Source organism: Sander vitreus, chromosome 16, assembly GCF_031162955.1.
Source record: "Sander vitreus isolate 19-12246 chromosome 16, sanVit1, whole genome shotgun sequence".
Lineage (NCBI taxonomy): Eukaryota > Metazoa > Chordata > Actinopteri > Perciformes > Percidae > Sander > Sander vitreus.
The window spans coordinates 4,385,993-4,413,241 of record NC_135870.1 but is presented as its reverse complement, the minus strand read 5'-3'; the positions used below and the strand labels follow the sequence as shown (position 1 = coordinate 4,413,241).

At 42.7% G+C, this 27,249-nt stretch overlaps 1 protein-coding gene across 3 annotated transcripts in view; it reads left to right on the top strand.

Moving 5' to 3' along the window:
- The window catches only part of ttc28 (tetratricopeptide repeat domain 28), a 156,202-nt gene that overhangs the window by 103,330 nt on the left and 25,623 nt on the right, over positions 1 to 27,249 (top strand). For all 3 annotated transcript variants that reach the window (XM_078271274.1, XM_078271273.1, XM_078271275.1), the window contains 11 exons: positions 358 to 454; positions 13,151 to 13,347; positions 13,432 to 13,585; positions 13,670 to 13,841; positions 14,239 to 14,407; positions 14,505 to 14,665; positions 15,998 to 16,486; positions 20,373 to 20,565; positions 20,711 to 20,791; positions 21,848 to 22,100; positions 27,004 to 27,113. In XM_078271274.1, coding sequence (XP_078127400.1) covers positions 358 to 454; positions 13,151 to 13,347; positions 13,432 to 13,585; positions 13,670 to 13,841; positions 14,239 to 14,407; positions 14,505 to 14,665; positions 15,998 to 16,486; positions 20,373 to 20,565; positions 20,711 to 20,791; positions 21,848 to 22,100; positions 27,004 to 27,113 — 2,076 coding nt within the window. The remainder of the gene's footprint in view (positions 1 to 357; positions 455 to 13,150; positions 13,348 to 13,431; positions 13,586 to 13,669; positions 13,842 to 14,238; positions 14,408 to 14,504; positions 14,666 to 15,997; positions 16,487 to 20,372; positions 20,566 to 20,710; positions 20,792 to 21,847; positions 22,101 to 27,003; positions 27,114 to 27,249) is intronic.

The following is a 27,249-nucleotide window of genomic DNA, read 5'->3' as shown; positions in this document are numbered from 1 at the left end:
AATTTTGTATATATTTTTTATTTATTTTTTTCTCTATCTTTATCTATATAAATCCAGATTGTTAAATGTGAATATTTTCTAGTTTCTTCTCTCCTCTGTGACAGTAAACTGAATATCTTTGAGTTGTGGACAAAACAAGACATTTGAGGACGTCATCTCGGGCTTTTTGGGGAAACGCTGATCCACATTTTATAAACCGAACAACTAGTCCATCAATGGAGGAAATAAACGACAGATTAATCGACAATGAAAATAACTGTAGTTGCAGCCTCATTCTGTATGTTCTATGTGCTGTTGAGACTTTTATTTATTACGTGACTAATAAATATGATTGATGGTTGTTGGTGTGATTCTCAGGACCTGGAGCGAGCTCGGCAGCACCACCAGCACCAGCTAGAAATCGCTCAGGAGCTGCAGGACAGAGCAGCTCAGGGCAGAGCATCCTCCAACCTGGGTAGGGGTGTGTGTGTGTGTGTGTGTGTGTGTGTGTGTGTGCGTGCGTGTGCGTGTGTGTGTATGTGTGTGTGTGTGTGTGTGTGTGTGAGCCGTAAAACTTTACAATCATTCCCCGAAAGAACCAAGCAGGCCTGCCTCTTTTCAAATTCTCTTCAAAACTTGGCATTTTCAGCTAGCCTGGATGCTAGTCTGGACTTGATTGGACCAATCAAATTGTTAGGGCGGGCTTTATACGATGATAGACATGCAGGTGATGGAAGCAACTTTGTCAGTTTTTGATATGAGGTTTGGACTTCATGTCACTAAACACGTTCTTTGGACTCCTTTTGTTGGACTTGGTATTAGGGCCTGAATATCACACATTCATCCACACGTCTTCACTGAACATCTGGTTTCCTGACGCTTGGTGATGTAGTGACTAGCCACAGGGCTAGTAGGTGAACTACTGTAGCTGTCGAGCTAACCGCTAACACACTGGCCAGGCAGGAACAAAAGCTCTCTGAGCTTTTTACTCCTCCACTTGACATTTTGAAAGCTGAAAAAAGTGTGATGTTATGATGATGGGTGGTGATGGCACAGTGGATATGACACATGCCCTTGGTGTGGGAGACCTGGGTTCAAATCCCACTGCGATACATCAACCTATGCGTCCCTGAGCAAGACACTTAACCCCTAGTTGCTCCAGAGACGTGCGACCTCTGACGTATGTAGCAATTGTAAGTCGCTTTGGATAAAAGCATCAGCTAAATGACATGACATGTAACGTAATGTAATGAGTAGTTCCATGCCATATCGTCCCTTCTGGTTTTCCTTCACACTTAGGCCGGTATGATCATGAAACAGGAATAAACAGCGTTCTGTGTGTTATTAAAGTCTTTAATTTAACTTGGTGAACTCTGCAGAAACCTAGATACTGAAGATTAGACTTAGTGCATTAATAACGGTACTACTTACTCTTTACATTATTATGGAAAGCATCATCACCATACCAATAATTTGTTAGATTCTAATGTCAAATGTTTTTACTTATTTCTCTGAATTCATTGTGTCCTCCTGTCCTGAAAGGTGTTTGGTGTTTTAAGCCCCCAACGTCGTCTTCCAGGCAGCGCTAGGTTTAGGTTAAGCCGTTGACACACCAACCGGACGGCCGACCTTCGGCAGAAAAGGCAGTCTGACTGACTGCCTCCCCGAGTTGGCCAAAAAAAGTGCCTCGGACCACACCGAAGTGATGCCGACGGCAGCTGATTGGACGAACGCGTCACGTGGGTCTGGTTTCTCCGGAAATTCAAAGGCAGACTGTCACGGCGGCTCGTTCAGAATACGATCTCATATTGTACTAAAATAGTTCACCAAAACGTGTTTCTGAAAACATTTTAAGTGAGAAATAGGCCGTGCAGTTGCTGAATCTGTCTTCATTTCAGATTAACAAAGGTCAGTTTGAAAGATTTTCGTCAGATTTTGAGAGGCTTAGTCACACTAATCCCGCTCGTCATTTCCGGGTTAGCACTCCACCGATCAGATTGGTCATTTGAGTCTGACTGCCGGCAGTGCCCGCCTTCCGACCGAGCATGTCAGGTCGGCCAAAATGAAGGGCAACAGCCCCTCCGACGGACGACGGCACGGAACACACCAAACAGACTCGAGTCACTGACCTCGCCAGACTGTCCGACGGCCGATTATCGGGTTGGTGTGTCAGGGCCTTTAGGTGCCTTGAAGTCGACGTTGGGGGCTTAAAACACCATTGAGCGTCCTGAAACCAAACACCTGCCCTTTGCAAACTGTAGAGCTGAGATCTTCAACAGGGGGTCCGGGACCCCTCGGGGGTCCTCAGAGTCACTGCAGGGGGGCCGCCAAATTATTGTTAATTTCTGAAAGTTTTTTTTCAAAAATGTAAATGTCTTAACATAAATCCAACATATTATCAGCAAATATAAATCCCCACTGAGGATAGGTTTACTGGCCTATAGGTAAAGTAGTCACAAAGGAAGCCATCCACAGATACAGTTCATCCTAAAGATTCACTGTGTATGTTTAACATTAAAAGATGATTTATTAAAATCATGCCAAAATTATTATTTTAATAGCTTATTCTTTGCAAAAAGGCTTTCAGGCCTCCCTACACGTTGTTGTAGGCCCAGTTTAATATGCAACATCATTTCATACCATATGTATAAGCCCTGCTCCGTTTTACTCTCAGTTAAGGGTCCTTGGTTTAAAAAATGATGAAGACCTCTGCTGTAAAGTGAACACTGGGAATGTCTTTTATTGTATTCTGCACGAATTTCATTTTCAAAAAGTGGATGATGTGATGCAATTTTAGATATAAAAAAAAGAAAGAGGTAAAAATAGTCACGATTTCCCCTCAGAAACTATTAACTAACAGATGCAGAAGTGTTTTTATGCAAACTGATAGAAAGCTTCAGCCTCATATGAACCTTTGAGCCGCTCTGTCGCCACGGTTACTCAATAGACCGGCTGGGCCTGATCAACTCAATCTGCGATCAATCAGCAGCGTCGAGTTCACAGAGAGATGGACTCTTCATCTGTTACATTTAAGCACTAAGTAGTTTTACTCAAGTACTGTACTTAAGCACAAATTGGAGCTTCTTGTACTTTACTTGAGTATTTCCATTTTATGCCATTTTATACTTCTACTCCACTACTGTACATCTCAGGGAAAATTGTATTTTTTACTCCACCACAATTTATTTTTGGCATCTTTAGTTACTCTACAGATTCAGATTAACATACAAATTAAAGTGATGAACACAGTAATGCATGGATAATTATAATCCAATATCATATATGCTTCTGAAATGGACCATACTGCATAATGAGTACTTTACTGTTGGTGCTGTAACTTAAACCTGGTCTAAAGTCAATATCGCTGCATTTCATTGTTGTTTTAACAGCGCATTAGTAACATGAGCCTCGGCTCGTGCACAGCGCGCGCACACTATGCTTGTTACACACACAGGGACGCGCAGCAGCACACAAACATGCAGAAGATTAAAAATAAAAATATTACAATGTGAAATAGCAATATGATATGAGCTGCTCGCGCGCTTTCACTTCACGCACGAGCAGATCAGTTTCTTCTCCTGGAAATCTCTCCTTCCTGCTCAGCAAATAACAGCAATGCGTCAAGGTACAAGCACGCCTGGCTTTTAAAGGGAATGGGAGGTGACACTCTGATTGGTTTATTGCATGTTACGCCCAAAACACACCTATGATTAATTAAGACACTAATGCTGTTTTTCCATTACATGGATACTCAACTTTTTTGGTTTTCCATTATGAAAAAAAGTCCCCGGTACCTGACGTACTTTTAGTAGTATCACCTCCGCCGAGGTTCCAATCGAGTTGAGGCAATACCAAAAGGTGATGTGAAAACCTGCAGACTACTGATTGGTCGGAGAGAATCGTCACTAATCACTGCGTCATCATTGCTAGCGACAGACGGGGGGGGGGGTGTCCTGAACAAACCCGCCGTTTTTAAATAGTTTAGTCAGCGGGGGGGTTTAAACTAAATTTGGCTTCTGGCTGTGGCAACAGCCACGTCCCGAGAATCAAAAACAACACTCCTCGACGTTCTGTGTGCGTGTCGCGTTAGGTCACGGCAGTTTCCTGCGGCGTCGCTATGACGATCAGCCACGCTCGCCTCACGCATGAGGCGGTACTAAATCTGCAATGGAAAAAGGAGGACGGGGCACCGCAGTCGAGCCGAGTACTGTAGAGCTGGTACTAGCAGTGGGTAAGCGCCATATGTACAACCCTTTTGAACCACGCGCCTGGTGGAAAGTGGATTCGTACACTCCCTAATCGCACCTGCGCCAGGCGCTTCACGCCGTGCGCTTAGATCGTTAAAATAGGGCCCACAGTGCGTAGTTTCTGTCTCCCCCATGAGTTATTCTAAGTAATGACAAATAAACTGTCAGCGCGTCCACATGACACAAGCCTTCCACGATCGCGCACCACACCCCCACCCCTCCTCATCCACACAGTTGCTAGTAGCCAAGGAGGACACGGAGGATTGAAAAAACATGATGGACATAATTATTTTCACTCAAGCTTCTGCGTATGAAAGTCACCGGACGCCACAATCTTCTGAACATAGTCACACTGAGAAATCCAGAGAGAGTTGTGTGGAGCTGATAGTCTTAATTAGCTTTGTAGCAACTCATTTAGCAACGGCTTGAATGTAACGGACATTTATTAATAACAAAAAGTTAACGCACGAAAGCTTTAAGTAAGTAGGACTATAACTTGCAACGGAGTATTTCTACACTGTAGTATTGTTTTTTTTAATCAACTCAATCGGAATACTTCTGCCTCTGAATTTGATATGTGTTTGAGGTAAAATTAGCAACTTGTGAAACATGTACATGACATGTTTATTAACCATTAATCGAGCCGCAGGGACGTAGACGGAGGTAAAATGTAACTTAATACGTTTACAGTACTCAAGTACTTTACTTAAGTACAAATTTGAGGTAATTTCCATGTTATGCAACTTTATACTTCTTGTTCCTTCTACATTTTGAGTACTTTTACTTTTGATACTTTTAGTGAATTCTGCTGATACTTAGCCCACATACTTAAACTTAGACTCATATTTTCAAAGCAGGACTTTTACTCGTAGCGGAGTATTTTCATTGTGTAGTATTAGTACTTTTACTTCAGTAAAGGATCTGAATACTTCCTCCACCCCTGGCCGTACAGGGTCCTGTTCCCCCGTGACTGCAGTAGTGCCTCTCTGTCCAAACAACGCTCATGTTTTATTGAGCAGGTTCTGGTTTCTGCGGCCACAGTGATATCTGAGAGCCAGCGAACCTGACTCTAGCGCTGAGTGGACAACTCGCCACTCTTTGTGTGTGTGTGTGTGTGTGTGTGTGTGTGTGTGTGTGTGTGTTTGTTGTATACCAATGGCCCATGATTTTTGTATAAGTATTTTACTGCATCTAGAATATTTATGTCCCTGTAAACTATTGCCTTCAAGTGGACTTTAATTAATTGTGTGTGTGTGTGTGTGTGTGTGTGTGTGTGTCTGTGTGTGCGGATGGGTGGGTGGGTGGATGTGTGTGTGTGCGTGTCGGTGTGCGCGTGCTGCATTACGCCGGTAATATAAGCACTGAACACGTCCAATCTTCAGTATCAAGTACACATTTCCCTGTTTTTGTTTCCACGTCCTGTGAAGTATCAGTTCATGTGACTACAACTGAGTCTTGTGCTCAGTCACCCAAAAGTCCCTTTTTATTTGCCGTCTGAAATAAGCAGAAGTAAAATAAAGCACCACACGGTAGGAGCCTTGATGTGCGACTAATAGGCGATTGCTGAAGTCGTGACACTGTGCTGACAGACGAGCTGCAGTCTGCGCCTCAGATCAATGATTCCCGTCATCATTTATGGATGATACTTCTCTCTCACTCTGAATGCTGATGTGACAACCCTTCTCTCTCCTCTCCTCTTTTTTCTCTCTCCTTTTGTCTCCTTTGCCACTCTTCCCATCTCCTCCCCTCTTCTCTTCTTCTCTCATTTCTTCTATTGTTTCCTCCTCTTCCTCTCCTTCCCTTCTCTCCCCTCCCCTCTTTCCTGCTCTCCTTTACTTTCCACCCTAATTTCCTCTTTCCTATTGTTTCCTCTTCTCCTTTCCTCTTCCCACGGTTCATCCTTTCCTTTACTTCTCTCACTACTCACCACCACTCCTGCCTTGTTTCCTTATCTCCTTTCCTATCCTCACCTCTCTTCTCATCTCCTCTATTCTCCTCTTCTGTCTCCTTTCCTCAACCTCTTTTCTGGTCTCCTATACTCTTCTTTTTCCCATGTTTCCTCCTCTTGTTTTCTTTCTTGTGTCCTCTTCTCCTCTTTTTTGTTGTTTGCTGCTCTTCTCTGCTCTCCTTCCACGTTTCCTCCTCTCCTTTCCTCTTATCCGTCTTCTCCTCTTCTTTCATTTCCTTCCTTGTTTCCTCCTAATCTTCTTTCCTCGCTTCTTTCTGTTTCCTTCTATTCTTGCCTTTCCTCTCCCCATGTTGCCTCCTCTCCTCTCCCCCTTGTTTTCTTCCTTCTCTCCTCTCCTTTCCTCCCTCGTCTTATCACCTGTCTTCTCCTCTCCTCCTCCTCCAAAGAGATCTTTGAGATTGTAACTTTAAAGAAAGTCAGCAGAAACTGAGGAGACACATGAGGGCAAAGAGATGCTCGTGTCTCTGGTTGGCCACACCCACTTCAGTCCGTTGATGACAGGGGTCTTTTTTCCAGAGATCACCACCCTCCTCCTCTCATCTCATCTCCCTGTCATCAGATCTCCCCTCCTTTTCCACTCCTCTAATCCTCACGGCTCTGCTCTCTTCACACTGTGCCATCCCTCCACGCTGGGGGAATCCCACCGTCCCGCAGAGTATCTGCAGAAAGCTGGCACTCTTACGCCTCGCAGTAGCTCACGCTCGTGTGTTAGCAGAGTTTAAGAGCAGGGGTGTAACTGTAACCAGCGAGTCCAGCCAACTCTGCAGGCTTCTCTGTAATCCTCTTAGCGCGAGACCCCGATCAACGAGGCCTCCCACTCTTTATCAGCAGTCTCCTTCTCTTCTCCTTCCTACATATTCCTGACAGGGCTTATGTGAGTCAAAACCATGCTGTGTTAGTGTGGTATCATTGCACTTTTCTCAGTTTTCACAGTTTTATCCAACAAGTCCTCCAAACCATACGAAGATATGGGTCATTTGTTCCTCCCCTCATAAATTAGCGCCCCCCCCCTAGCGTTAGCGGAAATAAAAACTCATATCTAAACCAGAGAACGTCGGTCGGGATTTTAAACATGTTTTTAACGTTGTGAAAACGGTCGCTGTTTGGGTTAAAATAATACGTAACTTCACGTACTGAAGGTTATGCGCGGGATGCTGTTCGTAAAGTAAAACAAAACAAAAAAAAACACGTTTATTTTAATTTTGATTTTTGAAGCAGGAGTTGAACCCTGGGCCACGCGCAGCCCCGACAAAACGTTTCTCTGCTCTCCTTCCATGTTTCCTCCTCTCCTTTCCTCTTATCCGTCTTCTCCTCCTAATCTTCTTTCCTCGCTTCTTTCTGTTTCCTTCTATTCTTGCCTTTCCTCTCCCCTTGTTGCCTCCTCTCCTCTCCCCGTGTTTCCTTCTCTCCTCTCCTTTCCTCCCTTGTCTTATCACCTGTCTTCTCATCTTCCACTTCTGGGATTACTCCGGTGCCGCAGGAAATTCCGCCAGATGCATGTCTTTTCTCTGAGGTCCGTTACCTTCCTCTTCCTTTGTGTTGGCGTTCTAAACTCCGGTGGATTTGTGAGGACTATGGTTAACTGCTCCTCAGATCTCTGCAGGGTAAATCCAGACAGCTAGCTAGACTATCTGTCCAATCTGAGTTTTCTGTTGCACGACTAAAACAACCTTTGAACGTACACAAGTTCCACCAAAACAAGTTCCTTCCCGAGACTATTTTGCAGCGGCACCGTGCGGAGCTCAGCGCCGCCCAAGACAATTGTGATTGGTTTAAAGAAATGCCAATAAACCAGAGCACGTTTTTCTCCCATCCTAGAATGCTGTGTGGACTAGCCAGACCCTCCTCTGCAGCGCTGTGGAGGAAGGTCTGGCAAAGACCACCCCCATAATAACTACTATGGCCACTAGAGGACGCTGTCACTAATTGCTGCTTGAAAGAACAACCTCTGGGAGCGTATTTCGGGGGAAGGACAGTCTCGTTTGATCAATTTCTGCTTCTTGCCATCGACTTCAACCAGCTTCGACGTCAGAAGCACGATGCATGTGTTCCCACAAAAGCCACGCATACACCACGTGTATGTCATATGAATCCATATTTATAAAATCCAGAACATGCTGTGAGAATGTGTGCACCTCATGCATACTTCAAGTCATTCCTACACACAATTGGAAATGAAAAATAAAGTCAGAACAGAAACAATTATGCATCATTATTCTTTGAGGTTGTTAGCCAGTTCCGCAGAGCGTGAATTACGTTTTTTTTTTTTTTTTTTTGCAGTTGAACACCCATCTTTAATACGCCAATTAAAGATGCATGATTATTCATTTTTGATTAATTGCTTTTGTGCTCTCCGTTTTATTATTCTTTTGTTCAGTCGGCGTTTTAAATTCAGTTTTATTTCCCTGTGTTTATCCCCCCCATGTGTGCCTTTATTATGAAGTGTTCTGTAAATTGCCCAGTTTGAGTGCTTTAAACTAAATCATCATTGATTACCTTTCTGTAGCTTCGATGCGATGATGCTCTTCAGATGTATTTGTGTTTTATTTTAAATGAATGCAAGTATATATGCAATAAATAACAATAGCATGCATAACGCTCTTGTATCAGAATGGCTGCTCTGTTTTATAGAGGAATATTGTGCTGTGCCACAACTTAGGCTTCCTGTCTGTGGCTCTCAGCTCAAAACGCATTGGTTCCTACTGAACACTGTAAATCTTTAAAAACACAAATATATCGTTTAATTAAAAAAAACAAAAAAAAACAACAACAGTCCAGTAATTTCCTAAAACAGCTGGTCCCGGTAGTTTTGATCAAACGGGAGGAAATGGTGCATTTGTTGGGGACTATTTTTTCATGGGATTTATTAAAAATAAAAGATGATAGAACATCACCAGACTTATCCTAAATAGCACAACAGAGCCTGGAAATGTCTCTCAGTTTACACTGAGAATCAGACTACAGTCTCTGTCCCCCCTCTTCCTCTCTTCACACAGTCTGACATGAACGGCATGTGTAACCTTTTCCATCTGGTGTCTCGACACCCCCTATCTCCCTGTCTCCCCTCTCCGAAACCCCCCTTCTCTCTCATCAGTCCTCCTTTGTGCCTTTGCTGTAGAAATAACATGCTTCTGATTTACAGTTCTCAGGTTTTAGGATTTCTTCATATGGCAAATTTAGACCAGGCTGTCAATATCCTGACCTCTGTGTTGCTGTTCAGGTAGATTTTTCTGTAGTAAGCATTCAAACATGGTTAGGCTACAGCAAATTCAAATATTAATTAGTTTTTATAATTCTGTGCTATGGTACTAGAGCAAATTAGCTCTACACTAAAACGAGACTTATGACTTACACAGAAGTATTTAATGAACACTCAATTGAGGAGACAATTAAGCAGGCAGTACAGTATAACACCGATGTGTTGCTGTGCTGTCCCAACTCTCTGAAGTTCCTGTCCTCCTGAAGGTGTATTTAAACTCATGCTGGAGGCGTTACGTTTAGCTGAACCTTTAAGGTAAACAAAGATATTGCAGGCGGTGTAAACACAGATGCTAAAGCCTAGTTCAGCCTATCGCTCTCTCTGGGAAGTATGCTAAAGTGTGACAGACACTGTCATGTGACCCAGATAATGTAGTAACACAAGAACACAGCCTATGAATTTTTTTTTAACTGTATCCCCTTGTCATTGTTGTTGCTATGACCGTGTATAGGATCAAGTGCCAACAACTAGCATAGCTTTAGCTCAACGGTCTGACCAACAAGCACTTATATAATTACAATTTGTCATATCCAATCAAAATCCACAATAATCATCAACAGTCATACCTTAGGACCTCAGCTAATGTTAGCAATTAATTGCGGTTAAACAAAGAAACCGCGATTATGTAAAAAATATTGACAATTAGACAATTATGTAATAATTGTTACAGGCCTAGTTATGATTGTAAACTGTGCCCTGCTAGCATGGACAGCTTGACAGGTCTATTGGCTTAATGTCAAGATACAGGACATACCAGTATATAAAAAGCAGTAAAATTGACTTCTTTTCTCACTAGCTAGAACATTGATATTTTTTTGTATGTAACACTGCTTTGGGAGCAGTTTCCCTGTCAGGACCTTTCTGTACATCTCAAAAGCAGAAATCAGACTGAAAAGGTGAACACTGCACTTGCAACAGTATTTTTGAAAGGTAGATGTGTAATCCAATCCTGTTAATCTAATAACGTTTTACTCTGATTTGGACCTTAATTAGACTGAGATAACCCAGTTAAGGTGTTTACATGAGTGTTGCAATAATCACAGTTTTGCCTCAATCTGGTTATAATCAAGTTATCAGCAGGCATGTAAACACAATAACTGTAAGAGGGAAGATGAAGGTTGCAGTTAACCCCAAACACACACAGGTTTAAGATATGTGCATTTAAGAGTCTTGTGTGGTTGCGCAGCAACAACGGCTGTATTTCCCAGTATTTGGTTGCCTTCTGAAAACCCCCGTGTTCAACTTCCATTGCCAGACTTATCTCCAAAGCGCTGCGGAGGAAGGTCTGGCAACAGGAGCATACACTCCTGGATAGGAGAAAAAATGGTTAGGGGTTGTTTGCATTTCTTTAAACCAATCATAGTCGTCTAGGGCGGCGCCAAGCTTCGGACGCAGCGATGGTGGCTCCGCAAAAGAGTCTCGGGAAGGAACTTGTTTGCACCCCGCAAAAGAAAACGCCAAATACAAAATTAAATGACGTTAACTGTTTACACAATACTGTAACGTGAGCGATTTAAATTATCTGGATACATGGTTAAACATAATTTGCTCTTGTATGAGGTCATAAGGAGGAAGGTTACCTCCCCTTTCTCTGCTTTGCCCGCCCAGAGAATTTGGCCCGCCCATGAGAGAGAGAGAGACATCATGGCTTTCAAACGAGCAAGTGGCAGTTGGTCAAGGCCACACCCCCACCCTCCACCTTGCCCCCCCCTCTCTCCTCCTCAATAGCTACAGACTCAGAAATGGCACATCCTAAGGAAAGCTCATTGTGGGACTGGCTCTAGTGGCTGTAATTCTGCACCAAGGCTGAATTTCGGGAAAGAGACTTCAGATACAGTATTAGGAGACCACTAAGGTCTATATAAAAGAGACTTCAGATACAGTATTAGGGGACCACTGAGGTCTATATAAAAGAGACTTCAGATACAGTATTAGGGGACCACTAAGGTCTATATAAAAGAGACTTCAGATACAGTATTAGGGGACCACTAAGGTCTATATAAAAGAGACTTCAGATACAGTATTAGGGGACCACTAAGGTCTATATAAAAGAGACTTCAGATACAGTATTAGGGGACCACTAAGGTCTATATAAAAGAGACTTCAGATACAGTATTAGGGGACCACTAAGGTCTATATAAAAGAGACTTCAGATACAGTATTAGGGGACCACTAAGGTCTATATAAAAGAGACTTCAGATACAGTATTAGGGGACCACTAAGGTCTATATAAAAGCATCCAAAGACCACCATGTCATGGGACCTTTAAAACTTGCCATTTTCAGCATGTAACGTTGCTCGTTGCGACCGAGGTTTAAAGCTAACACAAAGAGAGTGGCGAGTGAGGGATATCCGGCGGACCGTCCGGCGGCACCAGAAATATCCCGTACCCGAATCGTTGTCCATTCCTGCAGCTAATGTCTTCCTCTCTTCTCTCCTCTTCCTCTCTTGTGTCCCAAGCTTCCTCCTTAACGCTGTAAATCATCACACAACAAGTTGGTAAGGCTACTGGGACTTAAAGTTTTCCAGTTCCAGACACAGCTCTCCTGGATCTCTGCATATTTAAGATCCCTAGCTGCAGATATTAGATTTGTTGAATTTTCCAACTGTAGCTTTTTAATTATTCACTGCTCTGCATCGTATCTTCTTCAGGGTTCTGAAAAACACGTGTGCACATATGTCCACATGCACATACACACGTTTTCTTTGCTTGTTGGGTATTTATATCACGGTGCATCATTTGGGGAATTCCTCATGTTCATGAGTTCCCCTACATGCAGTGCAGCAAGCTCTGTTTGATGCTTACTACTACTCGCATAAATGTTGGATGAACTCATCAACACAGCTACAGACTTGAGAGTTGGAAACAAGTAAGACTTACATGTAAGTCACAAAAAGGAGGACCTGGACTTTTTCCCTAAATTGGACATTTTTCCCTAAATAATTCCCGATACTGAGATCTGACCTGGTAGAATCTCCATCTTTAGGGTTACTAAACTGCTCTGCTGACCGACTTTACACTTACATTTTCTCAAATTACTAATTACTCAAATTTGACTTGGACTTGCCCCAAAGGACTTTAAAACTGCTCTACAGACTTGAGACTTGATTTGGACTTGCCTTAATCGACTTGAGACTTGATTTGACTTGCCTCACAAGTGTTTAAAATCTTTGCTGACGGACTTTAGACTTTACTTGGACTTGTGTCAAATGCCTTGAGACTCGGCGTGACCAAAATTGTTCTGCTGATGGACTTTAGACTTAACATGTCTCAATTATTGAGACTTGACTTGTCTGAAATGACTTAAGATTTCACTTGGATTTGCCCCCAAAATACTTTTAAACTTCTCTGCTGACAGGCTTAAAACTTCATTTAGACTAGTCTCAAATGACCATTAAACTGCTATGCAGACAGACTTTTTACTTGACTTGGACTTAGGTCTTAAATGACTTAAGAGTTAACGTAAATCTGTCTCAATAGATTTAACAATTGCTCTGCTGATAGATTTAAGACTTGAACTTGTCTCGAAAGACTTTAAAACACCTCTGTTAATCCATCAGATTACATTTCAGATCAGGTCTCTGTTTATTACTCAGACCCCAAAATTAAAACATTTTGATGATGCAAAGCATCTCCATTTCTTTGTTACGTTTAAAAGACAAGTTGTATCTTCCCTGTTCTTACGTCCATCTCAGGCATCATCCACCAGATGAAGGGGGAGTACGAGGCAGCACTAAAGCTCCACAAAGCCCACCTGTCCTTTGCCCAGGAGCTGAGTGATTACGCTGCCCAGGGGAGGGCCTATGGCAACATGGGCAACGCCTATCACGCGCTCGGCATCTACGACCAAGCTGTCCGGTACCACCGACAAGAACTGCAGATCTCACTGGAGGTGAATTTCCTGCTGCACTCTTCACAAGCAACGTGTAGACGGTCACGTGGTAAACAGAACTTTGACATCTCGTTTGTGTTTCAGGTGAATGACCGTCCTTCCCAGGCCTCCACCCATGGTAACCTGGCTGTAGCCTATCAGGCGCTGGGCGCTCACGACCGAGCTCTGCAGCACTACCTTCACCATCTCGCCATCGCACGAGAACTCCGGGACACTCAAAGCGAAGCGAGAGCACTAGGCAAGCTAGACAAAGAGAGAGATGCTTTGAGGACAGAGGAGCGGGAATTTGTGATTGATTCAAAAATGTGTTCTTCTTTTGCAGCAAATTTGGGCAACTTCCACAGCTGGAGAGGTGAATACGCTCAGGCTTTGCCGTACTACCAGCAGTACCTGGCTCTGGCCCCGGGCCTGCAGGACCTGGAGGGAGAGGGGAAGGTTTGTCACAACCTCGGCTACGCTCACTACTGCCTCGGACAGTACAGAGACTCTGTCAGGTCAGTGTCTAAACTCATCTCACCAAACAAACACTATGTGAAGGGAACATGTTTTTTTCAGTTGGATGGCGCAGCCATTAAAAAAGTCTTGGATGTTGGTGATCTCCCTCAGACTTAGCATCAGATTGTTTTAAAGAAAAGCTGGAACAAGCTCACACAGAACATATACTGTAGTGTCAAACTGGGCAATAAGGATTTTTCAAACCTTGAAATTACTGAAGTGGGGAAATAATGTCAAAGGGTTATTGTCATGATGCATAATTTAGTGTACTGTATATCCAAAAACGTATATGCACATAAATTCACATTAGTATGTGTTGCATGTTCTGTTAAAAACATGTTTACTTCATGCTTTTCCAGGTTTGTGCTTTTATGTCATTTTTCATCCATTTCCTAGGTACTATGAGCAGGACCTGGCCTTGGCGAAGGACCTCCAAGACAAATTAGCTCAGGCAAAAGCCTACTGTAACCTCGGTCTGGCCTACAAAGCATTGGGGGAGTACAAGAAAGCCGAGGAATGTCAGAGATACCTGCTCTCTCTGGCACAAGCTTTGGATAACACACAGGTCACCTACTGCTGCTGTGTTCACTAACTGTAAAACAAATAGTTGTTCCTCTTCTCATAGAAAGTGGTTGTTAATCATTTGTTGTATTTGTCAGCAGGCGGTTTTCAGGGCCTTTGGGAACCTGGGGGATGTGTGTGTGTGCCGGGGTGATCTTCCCGGAGCGGTGAGGTTCTACCAGCAGCAGTTAAGTCTGGCTCAGAAGGTCAACGATCAGAAGATGGAGGCGGACGCCTACTCAGCACTTGGATCAGTTCACAGGTAGTCTTGATTGCCAAACCTGTCTCCACAATGCTGCGAAGTAAGGTCTGGCACCACAGATACATTCTGGGATAGGAGGAAAAAACACCCTGGGTTGTTTGCATTTCTTTAAACCAATCACAATCGTATTGGGCGACGCTAAGCTCTGGACGCAGCGACGGTGGCTCTGCTTAAAAAAGTTCCTCTCGGGTAGGAACTTGTTTTGCTGGAACGTTTGCACCCCGCAAAAGAAAACGCCACATGCAATATTAAATGAAGTTAACTATTCACACAATATAGTAACGTGAGATATTTAAATTAGCTGGATGCATGGTTCACCGTCATTTGCTCTTACCACTGTATTCTTTGTAAATCTTTACAATCATTCGCCGAAAGAATGGGGCTGGGTTAAAAAAAATGTATTTTCCAATTTAAATCAATTTTAATTTGATGATCCCATACCGATTTTATAAAATCCAGAGTCGATCTCATGCTAGCTTGTCGGGAAGGTTGCTAAATAACGCTCCAAAATTTTGGCAAGGGAGAAACTTTCAAAAGGCTCCCTGACCTCTAATCTCAAGATATCTGAATGAAATGTCACTCAATAGTTACTGACTGTAGAGTCTGTAGAGCTGCACTTTATTGTGTGTTCATGTTAAATAAAGGGGTCAAGTGTGGCCGGGTTAGCTCAGTTGGTAGAGCAGGCACACATATATAGAGGTGTATGCCTCGACGCAGAAGGTCCAGGGTTGGAGTCCGACCTGTGACGATTATCCTGCATGTCTTCCCCCTCTCTCTCCCCTTTCTCACCTAGCTGTCCTTTTCATTAAAGGCTGAAATGCCCCAAATAAATCTTTAAAAAAATAAATAAATAAGTAAAATAAATAGAGGGGTCAATTCTTAATGTTAACATTGATACTTTTAATAACACACCAGGTTAAAGGGAAACCTTGTACAATTATAGAATCTCTTTAATATCCAAGCAAAATTGGTTTTACATCTGAAATATTCCAAATCGACATTGAATCGAATAGTAAATGTAATCGAATTGGGACCTTGTGAATCAACATCAAATCGATTCAGGAAGTCAGTGGGGATACCCAGCTCTACGAAAGATTTCATTTTCAGCGTGTAGCTTGCTAGCTCCAAGTTTGTTGTTGTTTCCTGAAGCAAAGGGATTTTGAGAACGGCAACACACAGAGAGCGGAAGGTGAGGGACAAAGCCTTACAGAATGTACTTTGTACTTGAATATACTTTCGCTGATCCAGACTAGTTCACAGGTAAGTCAATAGATATTTTTAAACTGTGTGCTCTTTCTTCTTCTCTTACCTCTCTTCCTTTCTCTCTTTCAGGCTGCTCCGCCAGCTGGATGCAGCCCTGTCCTTCCATAGCCAGGAACTGACTGTCCGGAAAGATCTAGGTGATCAGCAGGGGGAGTGCCGCGCCCTTGGCCACCTAGCAGCGGTCCACATGGCCCTTGGAGACTATGCTACAACCTTCCAGTGTTATGAGGCCCAGCTGGGCCTGGCGCAGGGACTCAGGGATGCCCGTCTGGAGGCCCAGGTCCACGGGAACATGGGCATCACCAAATTGAACATGGGCGTGTTTGAGGAAGCTATTGGCTACTTTGAGCAACAGCTGGCCATGCTGCAGCAGCTGAGCGGGACTGAGAGCATGCTGGACCGTGGCCGGGCCTACGGGAACCTGGCAGACTGCTATGACGCTCTGGGAGACTACGAGGAGGCTATTCAGTACTACGAGAAGTACCTGACGGTGGCTCAGAGTCTCAACCATGTCCAGGACCAGGAGAAAGCCTACAGAGGACTCGGCAATGCACACAGGTCAGCAAAACAAAGGTTATACACTAAGTTAGATGAGGAGATCTAAACCACTCTCATGTTTGTATGCTAGGTATGAAGATGCAGACAGCAGCCTGTTAGCATAGCTTAGCATAAAGACTGGAAACAGCTTTGGGTAACCCAGGATTGGGTATTGTTTGGATATATTCCGATATCGGTGCTAAAACAATTTTAAAAGTCTTTTAAAACAGTGCTGGTGCTTAAACGGTGCCTGAACTGATACTTCGAAAGTCAGTGACATTAAAGAATGCCTTGTTTATTGCTGAGGCTGTATGGTCAAATTTAAATGATTTGATTTAAAATATAATAATATTAACTTTTTTCACCCAAAAATTGCTGTTAAACAGGAACAAAATAAGAACTACTAGATTGCAGAAGGGTATTTTACCATATATTTGAATGCACCATGAGCTTAGGAGGTGCACTTTAATGCACCATTAAGTCCTGTCGGTGTTGTTTCTCCCACAACAGTGGCAGTGTCCACGGTGTCTCAAAGTGCAGCTAGTTTCCTCTGTGTCTTTAGCTGCAGACTGTTGTACGTCCCGGTGTTGGAATCCTTTCCAATTAAATACAGTCACATGTTACAATGTTTAGCTGTTGTGTTAAAGCCAGCTACTAGCTAACGGTAAGCTAACGTTACCTGCTGCCAAGTGTAGTGTTAACTGACTGGCCTCACGTGCAGCCTACAAGCACCTCTAAAGCTCACTAAACAACATTTTCTGTACAAAAAGTGTAAACATTCTGTGTTTTTTATGAAGTAGTCATGCACACAATCCCACATAACACACATTTATTACATCAAGTTTACAGATTTTTTTGTGCGAATAAAAGAAATGAGATATAACACAGCTGTTTCTAGTCTTTATGCTAAACTAAGCTGGGCGTCTCCTTTTTCTGTGTCTTCATTTTAACTATACAGATGTAAAAGTGCTGTCCATCTTCTCGTCTAACTCTCGGCAAAAAAGCAAATAAGTGTATTTTCTATTTCATTTGTGTTTTTAATTCTCCTCTGCACCCACTCTGTCTGGTGGTGGAGTAGGCTGTAGCACATCATTTGCATATATTCCATATTTTTTTTATGAATGCTGTACTTGAAAACTGAATTATATACTCCATTGCAGGCTAGAATACAGCAAGCAAAGACATGCACATTTGTAGCAGTTAGTCTATCAAAGGTGTCTTTATGCTGTATCTGCACAGTTTCAGAGCTCCAGATTATTTGTTTACATTTGTGTTAATATTTATGCAATGCATATATTTATGTTCTGTGCTCTCCCATTAGTTTGGATAGGCCTTCCCACTACAGGGCAAGAATTTCAAATGAGCTTTCCATGCCTCAAGCATACACATTTTAAATTAGAGTCATGATCATAATTAAAATAATCATAATTCAACAACAGTTACATGCAGCAGGGGTGATGGGAGTAAGGGAAGTTCTTTACAGAGACTATATCCCCACATGAATCTCTCACATGAAACCATACAAGTAATGTTCAGTGACAAAAGAAAAACAAGGCTTAATGATGGGTTTTCTTCATCCATCTGTTGTAGTCTGTTTCTGCTCTCTGGAGTGTGAATGAGATGGAAATAAAGAGTCACTGATTTATCTCAATGAACACAGCCTTCGTAGATGTTCCTTCGTTTTATCCTTCTCTCTCGGAGGAACTTTTTTTTTACAGCTCAAAATCTAAATTATTAACCCTTTTGCTTTATTGTTTGCTTTCCTAAATTGCCCATATGGGTCTCTCTGAAAAAAAGAGTGCTGTAATAGTGGAAAATCCCAGTACCAGTAGTATCAATTTCAATTCAATTCAATTTTATTTATAGTATCAAATCATAACAAGAGTTATCTCGAGACACTTTACAATTAGAGTAGGTCTAGACCACACTCTATAATTTACAAAGAAACTTAAAACTACAGGTACTTTTAGTTAGGAGTGGAGCCAGACATTGTAGACATTCAGGGCTCAGCCCAAATCTAGGGGGGTCTATGGGCATGCTCCATTCACGACAGCCATCAAGTCATTTGATAATAAAATGCCTAAAAATCGGTGCATCAATTGGGAAAAACATGATAGTTGCCAAGGAAAATGAATTCCAAAAAAAGAAAAGTGTTAAACTAACCGTAATAAGTTAAGAAAAAAGCAGGAAAAAGCTTCAAAGCGTAAGCTTCTAAAAAAGGGTTGATTTTCAATTTTTGCCCAGGAGAACAACAAGTTGCATGGTTGTTGAGAAGACAACACAAGAGTCAAAAATGAATGTTATCAAATTTTTTATTGTTTTTTTTATTTTTTGAACATACAGAACAGAGAAATACAATTGAACAAGAACAAAAACCCTCTCCTACTCCCCACCCTCTGCGGTCTAGAGGAAAACAAAACAAACAAACAGAAATCACACCTTGCCTAGTCACTCTCCTCTAATTCTTGTGATGCTGAGGTCATTAGGACTGATACTTGTGCTGCGTTTTTCCATAGGTCTATAGTTGATGATTTGGCTTTGTTAATCCTTTCTGTAGAGAGCTCCAGCATAACTATGTCCAGAAAATACACCAACCACTGTTTTATACAAAGCGAGTGGGGGCGGGGGGAGCCAGCGCTGAACTATCATTTTCTTGGTTGCGGTTGAGCCGGCTAGCCAAATTTTCTTCTATCTTCCAAGCAGGTGTAATTTAGAGTCATCATTAAGTAAAAAAACAATCGGGTCAGTAGGAATTCGACATCCTATCACATCAGATATTATTGATGTTGTTTTATTCCGAAACTCATGCACCTATTCACACTCCCAGACCATGTGCAGGAAAGTTCCAGTTTGTTCAGGTTGACAGAACGTGCAATAGGGAGTGGGAATGACTTTAGAGACGTATCTCTTCTGAGGAGTTCAATATGTCCTATGGCATATGTTGAAGTGGATCTGCTGGTGATTTGGGTTCTTGGAACAGTGGGAATGTTGTCCCAAACTGTCTCCCAATCAATTACGTTCCCCTCTGGGCTCAGCTCTCGCTCGGATACTTGCATCAGTTTAGCATAAATCCTGGGCACTAATCCTCTCACAGGAAAATCAACAAACATTTAATGACTGGGTGTGTCTCAAGACTGTTTCCCCATAGCACTCCATAACATTTTAGGGCTGATCTTAAGCGAAGATACAAGAAGAAGGATGTCCTGGGGACCTCAAAACTAGCTCTCAGGTCTTCAAAACTCAACATACCTTTCTCATTGAATAGCTGGTCTGAAGTATAAATACCTCTGTCACTCCATTGCTTACAAGCAAAGGGTTTATTACCAGACATTAAGTGTGTATTGTGCCAAATTGGGGTGTTGAAATGCCACGTATTGATGTAGCATAGTTGCTCTTTATGGAAATATATGGAAATTCTTTATTAGGAATAACCCCTTGAGATGTAGCATCTCGTTTTTGAGGGGGTCCATAAGAGCAAAATTAAACATTACATTCACCATTAGACAAGACAGTTAACAAAACAACTTGAGGGGACCTCAAGAAATACATACATACATATATACATACTGACAGACAAAATCTCTCCATCACACCAAAACCACCCAAATCCTCCACCTGTTTAAAGTTGGTCAATGTGTTGGTAATAATAGGGCCATAGGCTAGCATACACTTTTTTGGATGAATGTTACCATTTAATAATATACAGCAGGCATGGTAGGAATTTAGCTTGAACAGCATCAGAGAGACGGAGGGGAAATGACACAAAGTTAAAGATATTTTAAAACCCTCAAAGATTCAGGGCTTTTGAGAAAACATTCCTCCAACCCTGCATTTAGTGTTTGCCAGAACAAATCAAACGCAAAGAAAAAGATGATCACTTCCTTTGTTTTCCCTCCCCTCTCTTCAGGTCTTTGGGTAGTCTCCAGCAAGCGTTGGTGTGCTTCGAGAAGCGGCTGGTGGTGGCCCATGAGCTGGGTGGGGAAGGAGGGGGCAAGGCTCAGGCTTATTGTGAGCTGGGCACCTTACACAGCCAACTGGGCAACTACGAGCAGTCCCTCTCCTGCCTGGAACACCAGCTCAACATTGCACGCACAGCGGGGGTAAGGATTTACCTGCAAAGGGTTTTTGGTTTCAGCTGCACATTTCTCTCTCTTCTTGCCCTGCTGAATGAGACAAATGATCTTTTTTTTAATGAAAAGTACATTATGCACAGAAAGATGTAGTAAATCCTGCTTTACCTGTCAGGATAAATCCCTGGAAGCAGAGGCAAGTGATGCACTTGGAGGCGTTTATCAGCTGATGGCAGACAACGAGACAGCACTACAGGTTTGTGCTAAATCATAATACATCAGTATTTCCTAGCTGTCAATTAAAGTAGAGTTTGACATTTTGTGAAATACACTCATTTGCTTTCTATTTACCCAAATGTTGTCTTGCTATTGTTTGACCCCACTGATTAGCTCTCTGTTGTTATATTGACCACTCGATATAATGCTTAAGCCTTGCTGTCTTTCAAATCACTACACACATGGTGTTACTATTCTTGCCGAGATATGAGAAGCTCGAAGCCACTCTCATGTCTGTGTACACAAAATATGAAGCTACAGCCAGCACAACCACAAGTTGTTTACACTTCGGTTTTTGTACAGATTAAACAAACAATAGGTAAAATGTTAGCAGTGAGCTTTAGGAGTGCTGGTTGGTGGATTTTGTTAACTTTAGACTAGTCTATATCCACGACGTTCCACTTCCCACGGATTGCTCCGGGTGCTGCCGGAAATTCCGCCGGATCACGCTCTTTCACCCGAAAGTCTGTTACCCTCCGCTTTCTTTGTGTCGTAAATTTAAACTCTGGTGGATTTGTGAGGACTATGGTTAACTGCTCCTCAGATCTCTGCAGGGTAAATCCAGACAGCTAGCTAGACTATCTGTCCAATCTGAGTTTTCTGTTGCACGACTAAAACTACTTTTGAACGTACACACGTTCCACCAAAACGAGGCTATTTTGCAGCGGCACCGTGGCTCTGTCGGGTGCATAGTGCCGCCCATGCCGATTGTGGTTGGTTTAAAGAAATGCCAATAAACCAGAGCATGTTTTTCTCCCATCCCGGGATGCTGTGTGGACTAGCCTGACCCTCCTTTGCAGCGCTGTGGAGGAATGTCTGGAAAAGCGAGACTAACTTCAGACACACCCAAGCTAGCTGTTTTCCCCTGTTTCCAATCTTAATGCTAAACTAAGCTAACAGTTTCCTGGCTGTAGCTTCATATTTAGCATTATGAGTAGTATCAATCTTCTCATCTAACTCTCTGCAAGAACTTGAATAAGCATATTTCCCAAAATGCCGAACTAACCCTTTAAGTAACGGGGCTGTCCTGCTACAGTGGCACCAGAGGGCTTTGGATATAGCCGAGCAGACAGGGTGCGTGAGGAGCCAGGGCCGAGCCTACGGCAACCTGGGAATGACCTACGAAGCTCTGGGGAAGTACGAGCGGGCCGTGGTCTTCCAGGAGCAGCACCTGAGCGTGGCGGCACAGACCAACGATCTGATAGCTAAAACTCTCGCCTACGGGAGCCTGGGGAGGACACACCATGCACTGCAAAACTACGCCCAGGCTGTGATGTACCTGCAGGAAGGTGAGAAACTAGATCCTGACAACATTCAATTCAATAATTCCCACAAGAGAATGTATTTGGTGCAACAGCGGCGAGGAAAGAGAAAGAAGAGGGGAAAAGAGAAAACTACTTGTTTTAGTGTTTCTCTATAAAATTAGAAAGCTGTGGCTAAATAAGCAACAGTTACATTTTAAGTTAGGAGGAAAAAAACATCAGGTATTATTTCGTTTAAACCTTGTGTTGTCCTCCCGTCGACCATGCAACTTTTTTTTTTTTTTTGGGGTCAAAATTTTAAAATGAAACCCCCATCTCTATGTTTTTGTCACTTTTTGCGATCTTTTTGTTACTTTTCTTGACGTTTTTTAAGCTTTTGCCGACAGTTTTGTCACTTTTTTCCGATGTTTTTGTCAATTTTTTCTACACTTTTTTTTTACGGTTTTGTTGGTTTTTTTTTGTTTTTTTAAGCTTTTTCTGACATTTTTGTCCATTTTTGTCCATTTTCTTTTATAAAAATGTTTTCAAATGCTATAAAACTTAATAAAACACCCAAATTCAATGAAGGTAGTAAACTGATCATTTATTTTACTTGTGAAGAGTGTTGTTGTTATTTTTTTTGATAATTTGGTTGAAAGAAACCCAAATTTGTGATATAGAAACTTTTTGAAACTGGGTCAAATTTGACCCGAGGAAAACAGGAGGATTAACACTCAAAATCTCAGCCGATCTGCTGGATCAGTGTGTGACACAAATCTAGAAACCCATGAAGTCAAACAACCCAAACTATACTAACTTTGGCAGAAAAGTGTGTGTTCATGTAGGACCCCAATGTTAACAGAAAGAAGCTGATTGAGAATATTGGTTTTAGAGGCTTTAAATGTGTGTTTGTAGGTGAACTATATTAGAAAAGATTAGGAAAAAGATCGTGGTTTGGGTTAAAGCACCGGTCCACTTAACCCTTGTGTTGTCTTCCTGTAGACTAGAACTTGTTTTCCTTCTGCACATTGCTGCAGCTCCACTTTTCACCCTGTGTGTTGAGCTCTCTGTTTTAGCTACAGAGTGAGGCATCTCACTTCTGTTCCATCGTTTTTGGGAGTTGCACATGCGCAGTACCTAGGTAAGGACTACTAGCCAGTCAGAAGCAGAGTATGAGGGCGTGCCCTGACAGTACCTAGGTAAGGACTACTAGCCAGTCAGAAGCAGAGTATGAGAGCGTGCCCTGACAGTACCTAGGTAAGGACTACTAGCCAGTCAGAAGCAGAGTATGAGGGCGTGCCATGCTAGCAGCTAGGCGAGTATTATAATATGTGTTACAAAGTGACGCACGTTCATCACGGAAGTAAAGGCTGGACTACAATAGAGCTGTTTGGAGCAGTTTGTGTTTTCTGTTGGAGATGGTAATGCTGCATTCCAGACACAATTTTTAGCCCATAAGTTACGACTTCAAGTCACAACTCACGACTTGGTAGCATTCCAGGGTTCAGGTTAGGCTACCTAACGTTAACGTTAGCTAGTGGCTACCTAACTCTGATGTTAGCTAGCGCCAGCTGATATTAGAGATTTCTAGTCGGCGACATATTTTGGGCTTCATTTAATAAACATAACCTGTAGTGGTACATAATCGTATGTGTATTGTTTTGATTACAATGTGCGGAATAACTTTACATTGCCTAATTATGTCTATTTATTTCTATTTCTCACCGTTAATCACCGGCGTCTGTACAGCATATCAACAGGGGGGCGCCATTGTTTTTTATGTGTGTGTGTGACTTCAGAAACTGTAACTGGGAGTACAAGGATCTGGTTCGAGTTCACCGGTAGTAAGTTACGGGTTTGACTGCCGTCCCAGGGCACTTTCACGGTAGAAGGTTGTGAAAACACAGGTTACGGGTTGCCTGGAACGCAGCATAAGTCCCTTTGGGGTGGACTTTGGGCTTTTTCACTTTGTAAACCTATAACGTGCACAAAAATATATATAACACATTAAAGGAAAGGGGAAAAAGCCAAAAAGCATAATGTACTGTATGTCCCGTGCCTTTGAGTACATATGATGTATTTACCAGTGACAGGAATGTCCTGGATGCACCATTAGACAACAGGCAGTTAATAATGGACTGTTGGATACAGAGGACTGTACTCCCACCTGAATCAGCATGCGTCTGGCAGCATCTTTTGATTTCAGCATTTCAGATGTCTTTCAGATTTAATTTCCACAGCGTTCAAAAGAAGTCTTGACACATATCATCAAACTCTCCACTTGTGATGCAAAGAGAGCAAAAAAAAAAGTTAGTCACACTTTTACCTTGCCCTGCAGTCACGCAGACTTTGATCTACATGTGTGTATCGTATTTAAAGTCAGAGCTGTTCAGACCGGAGAACATTGTGAGTTGTATTTCTGAGGCCATCCAGAAGCATGAAAGCTATTCATGAGTCTGACACGGGCAGAGCTCGGCTGTTTACCCTGCAGTGTGTTGTAGCTTATCCTCAAAGTCAGCGGTTCTCAAACTTTTTAGGCAACGCACCCCCTTCTACATCATGACCGGGTTGATGCACCCCTGATCTTCTTTTTGATCTTTTCTTTTAATGGCCAAATTAAATGAAGGGGCTTTTGACTTACATTGGCATGCTTTGTGTTCAGATAGGAGGGCTTCATACAGCTGTTAGCCAGAACCTCACTGCACACCACACACTGTGGCTTTGGGCAATCTGCATCGCCAGTCCAAGTGAAGCCCAGACCCAAATAAGTTTCATCATATTTCCTTTGTTTTCTTCCAGTCTGATGCCCACTCTCATTGCCTCTTTTCCCTACTTGCCTGGATGATGAGCAATATGTCCTCTTGATTTGCTTGTGCTCACCGATCCTCCTTTTCGTTCTCCTGCATCTCATCTTTCTCTGTCTCCCGTTCAGTGTCTTCTCCCGGTCCTTCCGGCCCAACGCATCTCTCTCCGTTTCTCTCGCCTCTGATTGCTCAGTCTCTCTCTCTTTCTCGCTCCTCTTTCATGACTTATAACTTTAGATGTCCCACCTGACAGTTTCCCTAACTTTATCCAGTTGTGCATATTTGCTTAAATAAACTATTTCAGCTAGTAGGCATACATAGATAACGTTAAAGCTAGTAATGTTACGCTACACGTACGTTACCTAAAGACAGGGTGACTGGCAGGAACTGAAGTGCATTTTGGGTACATTTATTCATTCATATAAAGCAAAGTTTTCAATTTTAGGTTATTATTTCATGAAAAATCCCACTAAAACCTGTTGTTGTAGTTATTACACCATTACATTTTTCCTCTCAGGCACCCCCTACAGCAGTGGTTCTCAAACTTATTCACCTCAAGGACCCCTAAACTGACAGAAATCAGACCAGGGACCCCCATCTGATAAGACTTTGTCCCAGGGTGCCCTACCTAATAGAATTTTTGCTTTTAGATGTTTTATATTACAGAAAGTGAATGCAACCCATGAGCAAAATAGTCATAGAATCTCTCATTGTGTTACTTAAGGATTAAATTATATTGAAAATAAAGTATTCCCCTTTTTGTTGGGGACCCCCTGGAACCTCTTCAAGGACCCCTGGGGGTCCCCGGACCCCACTTTGAGAACCACTGCCCTAGAGGGACCTCAAGACCCTAACCCGCACCACACTTTGGGAATCGCTGCTCTGAGTCTTTAAGTACAGTACACACATGTCTCTCATGTCTTGTTGACAAGTATCCTGCTTTACTGGCATAGATTGGCAGGGGATATGTCCCCCACCCCCCCCCATATTTAGAAGAGATAGATTTGTCCCCCTCAAATAAATATGAAAGAACCCACTCCCCAAAAGAGGTGAAAAAATAACCGTTCAAGGGACTCGAAACATGTACGGAAAACAAGAGCTGTGTCTACTTAAAGAGCATAACAGGAAGTGAAAAATAAAGAAAGATTTTATTTAGATTTAAACTTTGCAGCTTCTGGCTTTAGCAAGGTCTCTTTCTCTAACAGATTTGTTGTTGTAGATGTACATTATTCCTAAAATGACAGATAGTTTTGAACAATACAGGAGAATCATGATTTCCTTTACATAAATAAAGACATTTGCATCATAAATTGTTGCATGAAAATCCACCAGAATCCAGGAAATTAAGTGTTTGTATTTGTATTTTATGGGGGACGACACTCAGACACCCCCCCAATAATGTGTCGCCCTCCCCCCAATGATGAAACCAAACCTATGCCCTTATTTACTGGAATCTCTTTTTTACACTTCAACATGAAAATACAGACTAAAGCTGGGACAAAATAAAAAGAAATAAAAACCATGTTACGGATGTTTGGGTTTATTCATGAACTCCTTCAGGCTTTATCTGGTCTGTAAGGACACGGTCACGGCTCGTCACTAAACTCACAGATCCTCTGGATTTTAATTGATCATTAACTCAACAAGCAGCGAGCAACTGGGCTCCGAGTTGAAGCAAGGACAGCGCCGGAGAAAACATTCACGCATCCAATTAACCTCCCCAAACCGATGGCAAGAAACACAGATACAGAACATCACAGACAGACAGAGACAGGCAGAGAAACCAAAACTTGATGTTTGATGAGATTCTACTCAATTTGAGAGCCTAATGAGAACTAATTGCAACCCGACACGACTGTGTGCATCTACACAGCAGGGAAGATGAAACATATCTGAGACAAACTGAAGAGCAGAGGGAACATGAGATCTTTGAATTCGAGGCAGCGGGGATAAAAAGACAGGAAGACAAAAAGGGGAACAAAGAGAGAAAGATTGGCTAATGTGAGCGCCCTGGGCTCAGCACAAGTTCGCTTCGATGCTGCAACAGTTGTCATGACTGTCAGAGAGATGGTTTTCAGATCAGCCTGGAGAAGTTATCGTCTGATCTGCTCTTCACGCCGTCTCTCTGTCTCCTTCCTCCTCTTTAGGTCTGCGGCTGGCGGAGCAGTTAGGTCGGAGAGAAGATGAAGCTAAGATACGTCATCGCCTCGGCCTGTCTCTGTGGGCCGGGGGAAACCTGGACGAGGCACAACACCAGGTGTGTGTGTGTGTGTGTGTGTGTGTGTGTGTGTGTGTGTGTGTGTGCGCGCAGTGTTTTCCCTAGCTTTGTGGAAGACTGACGGTACAGATCAATTTGTCCGACACGACTGAAGCGTGGCGTCGCGACGTCATAC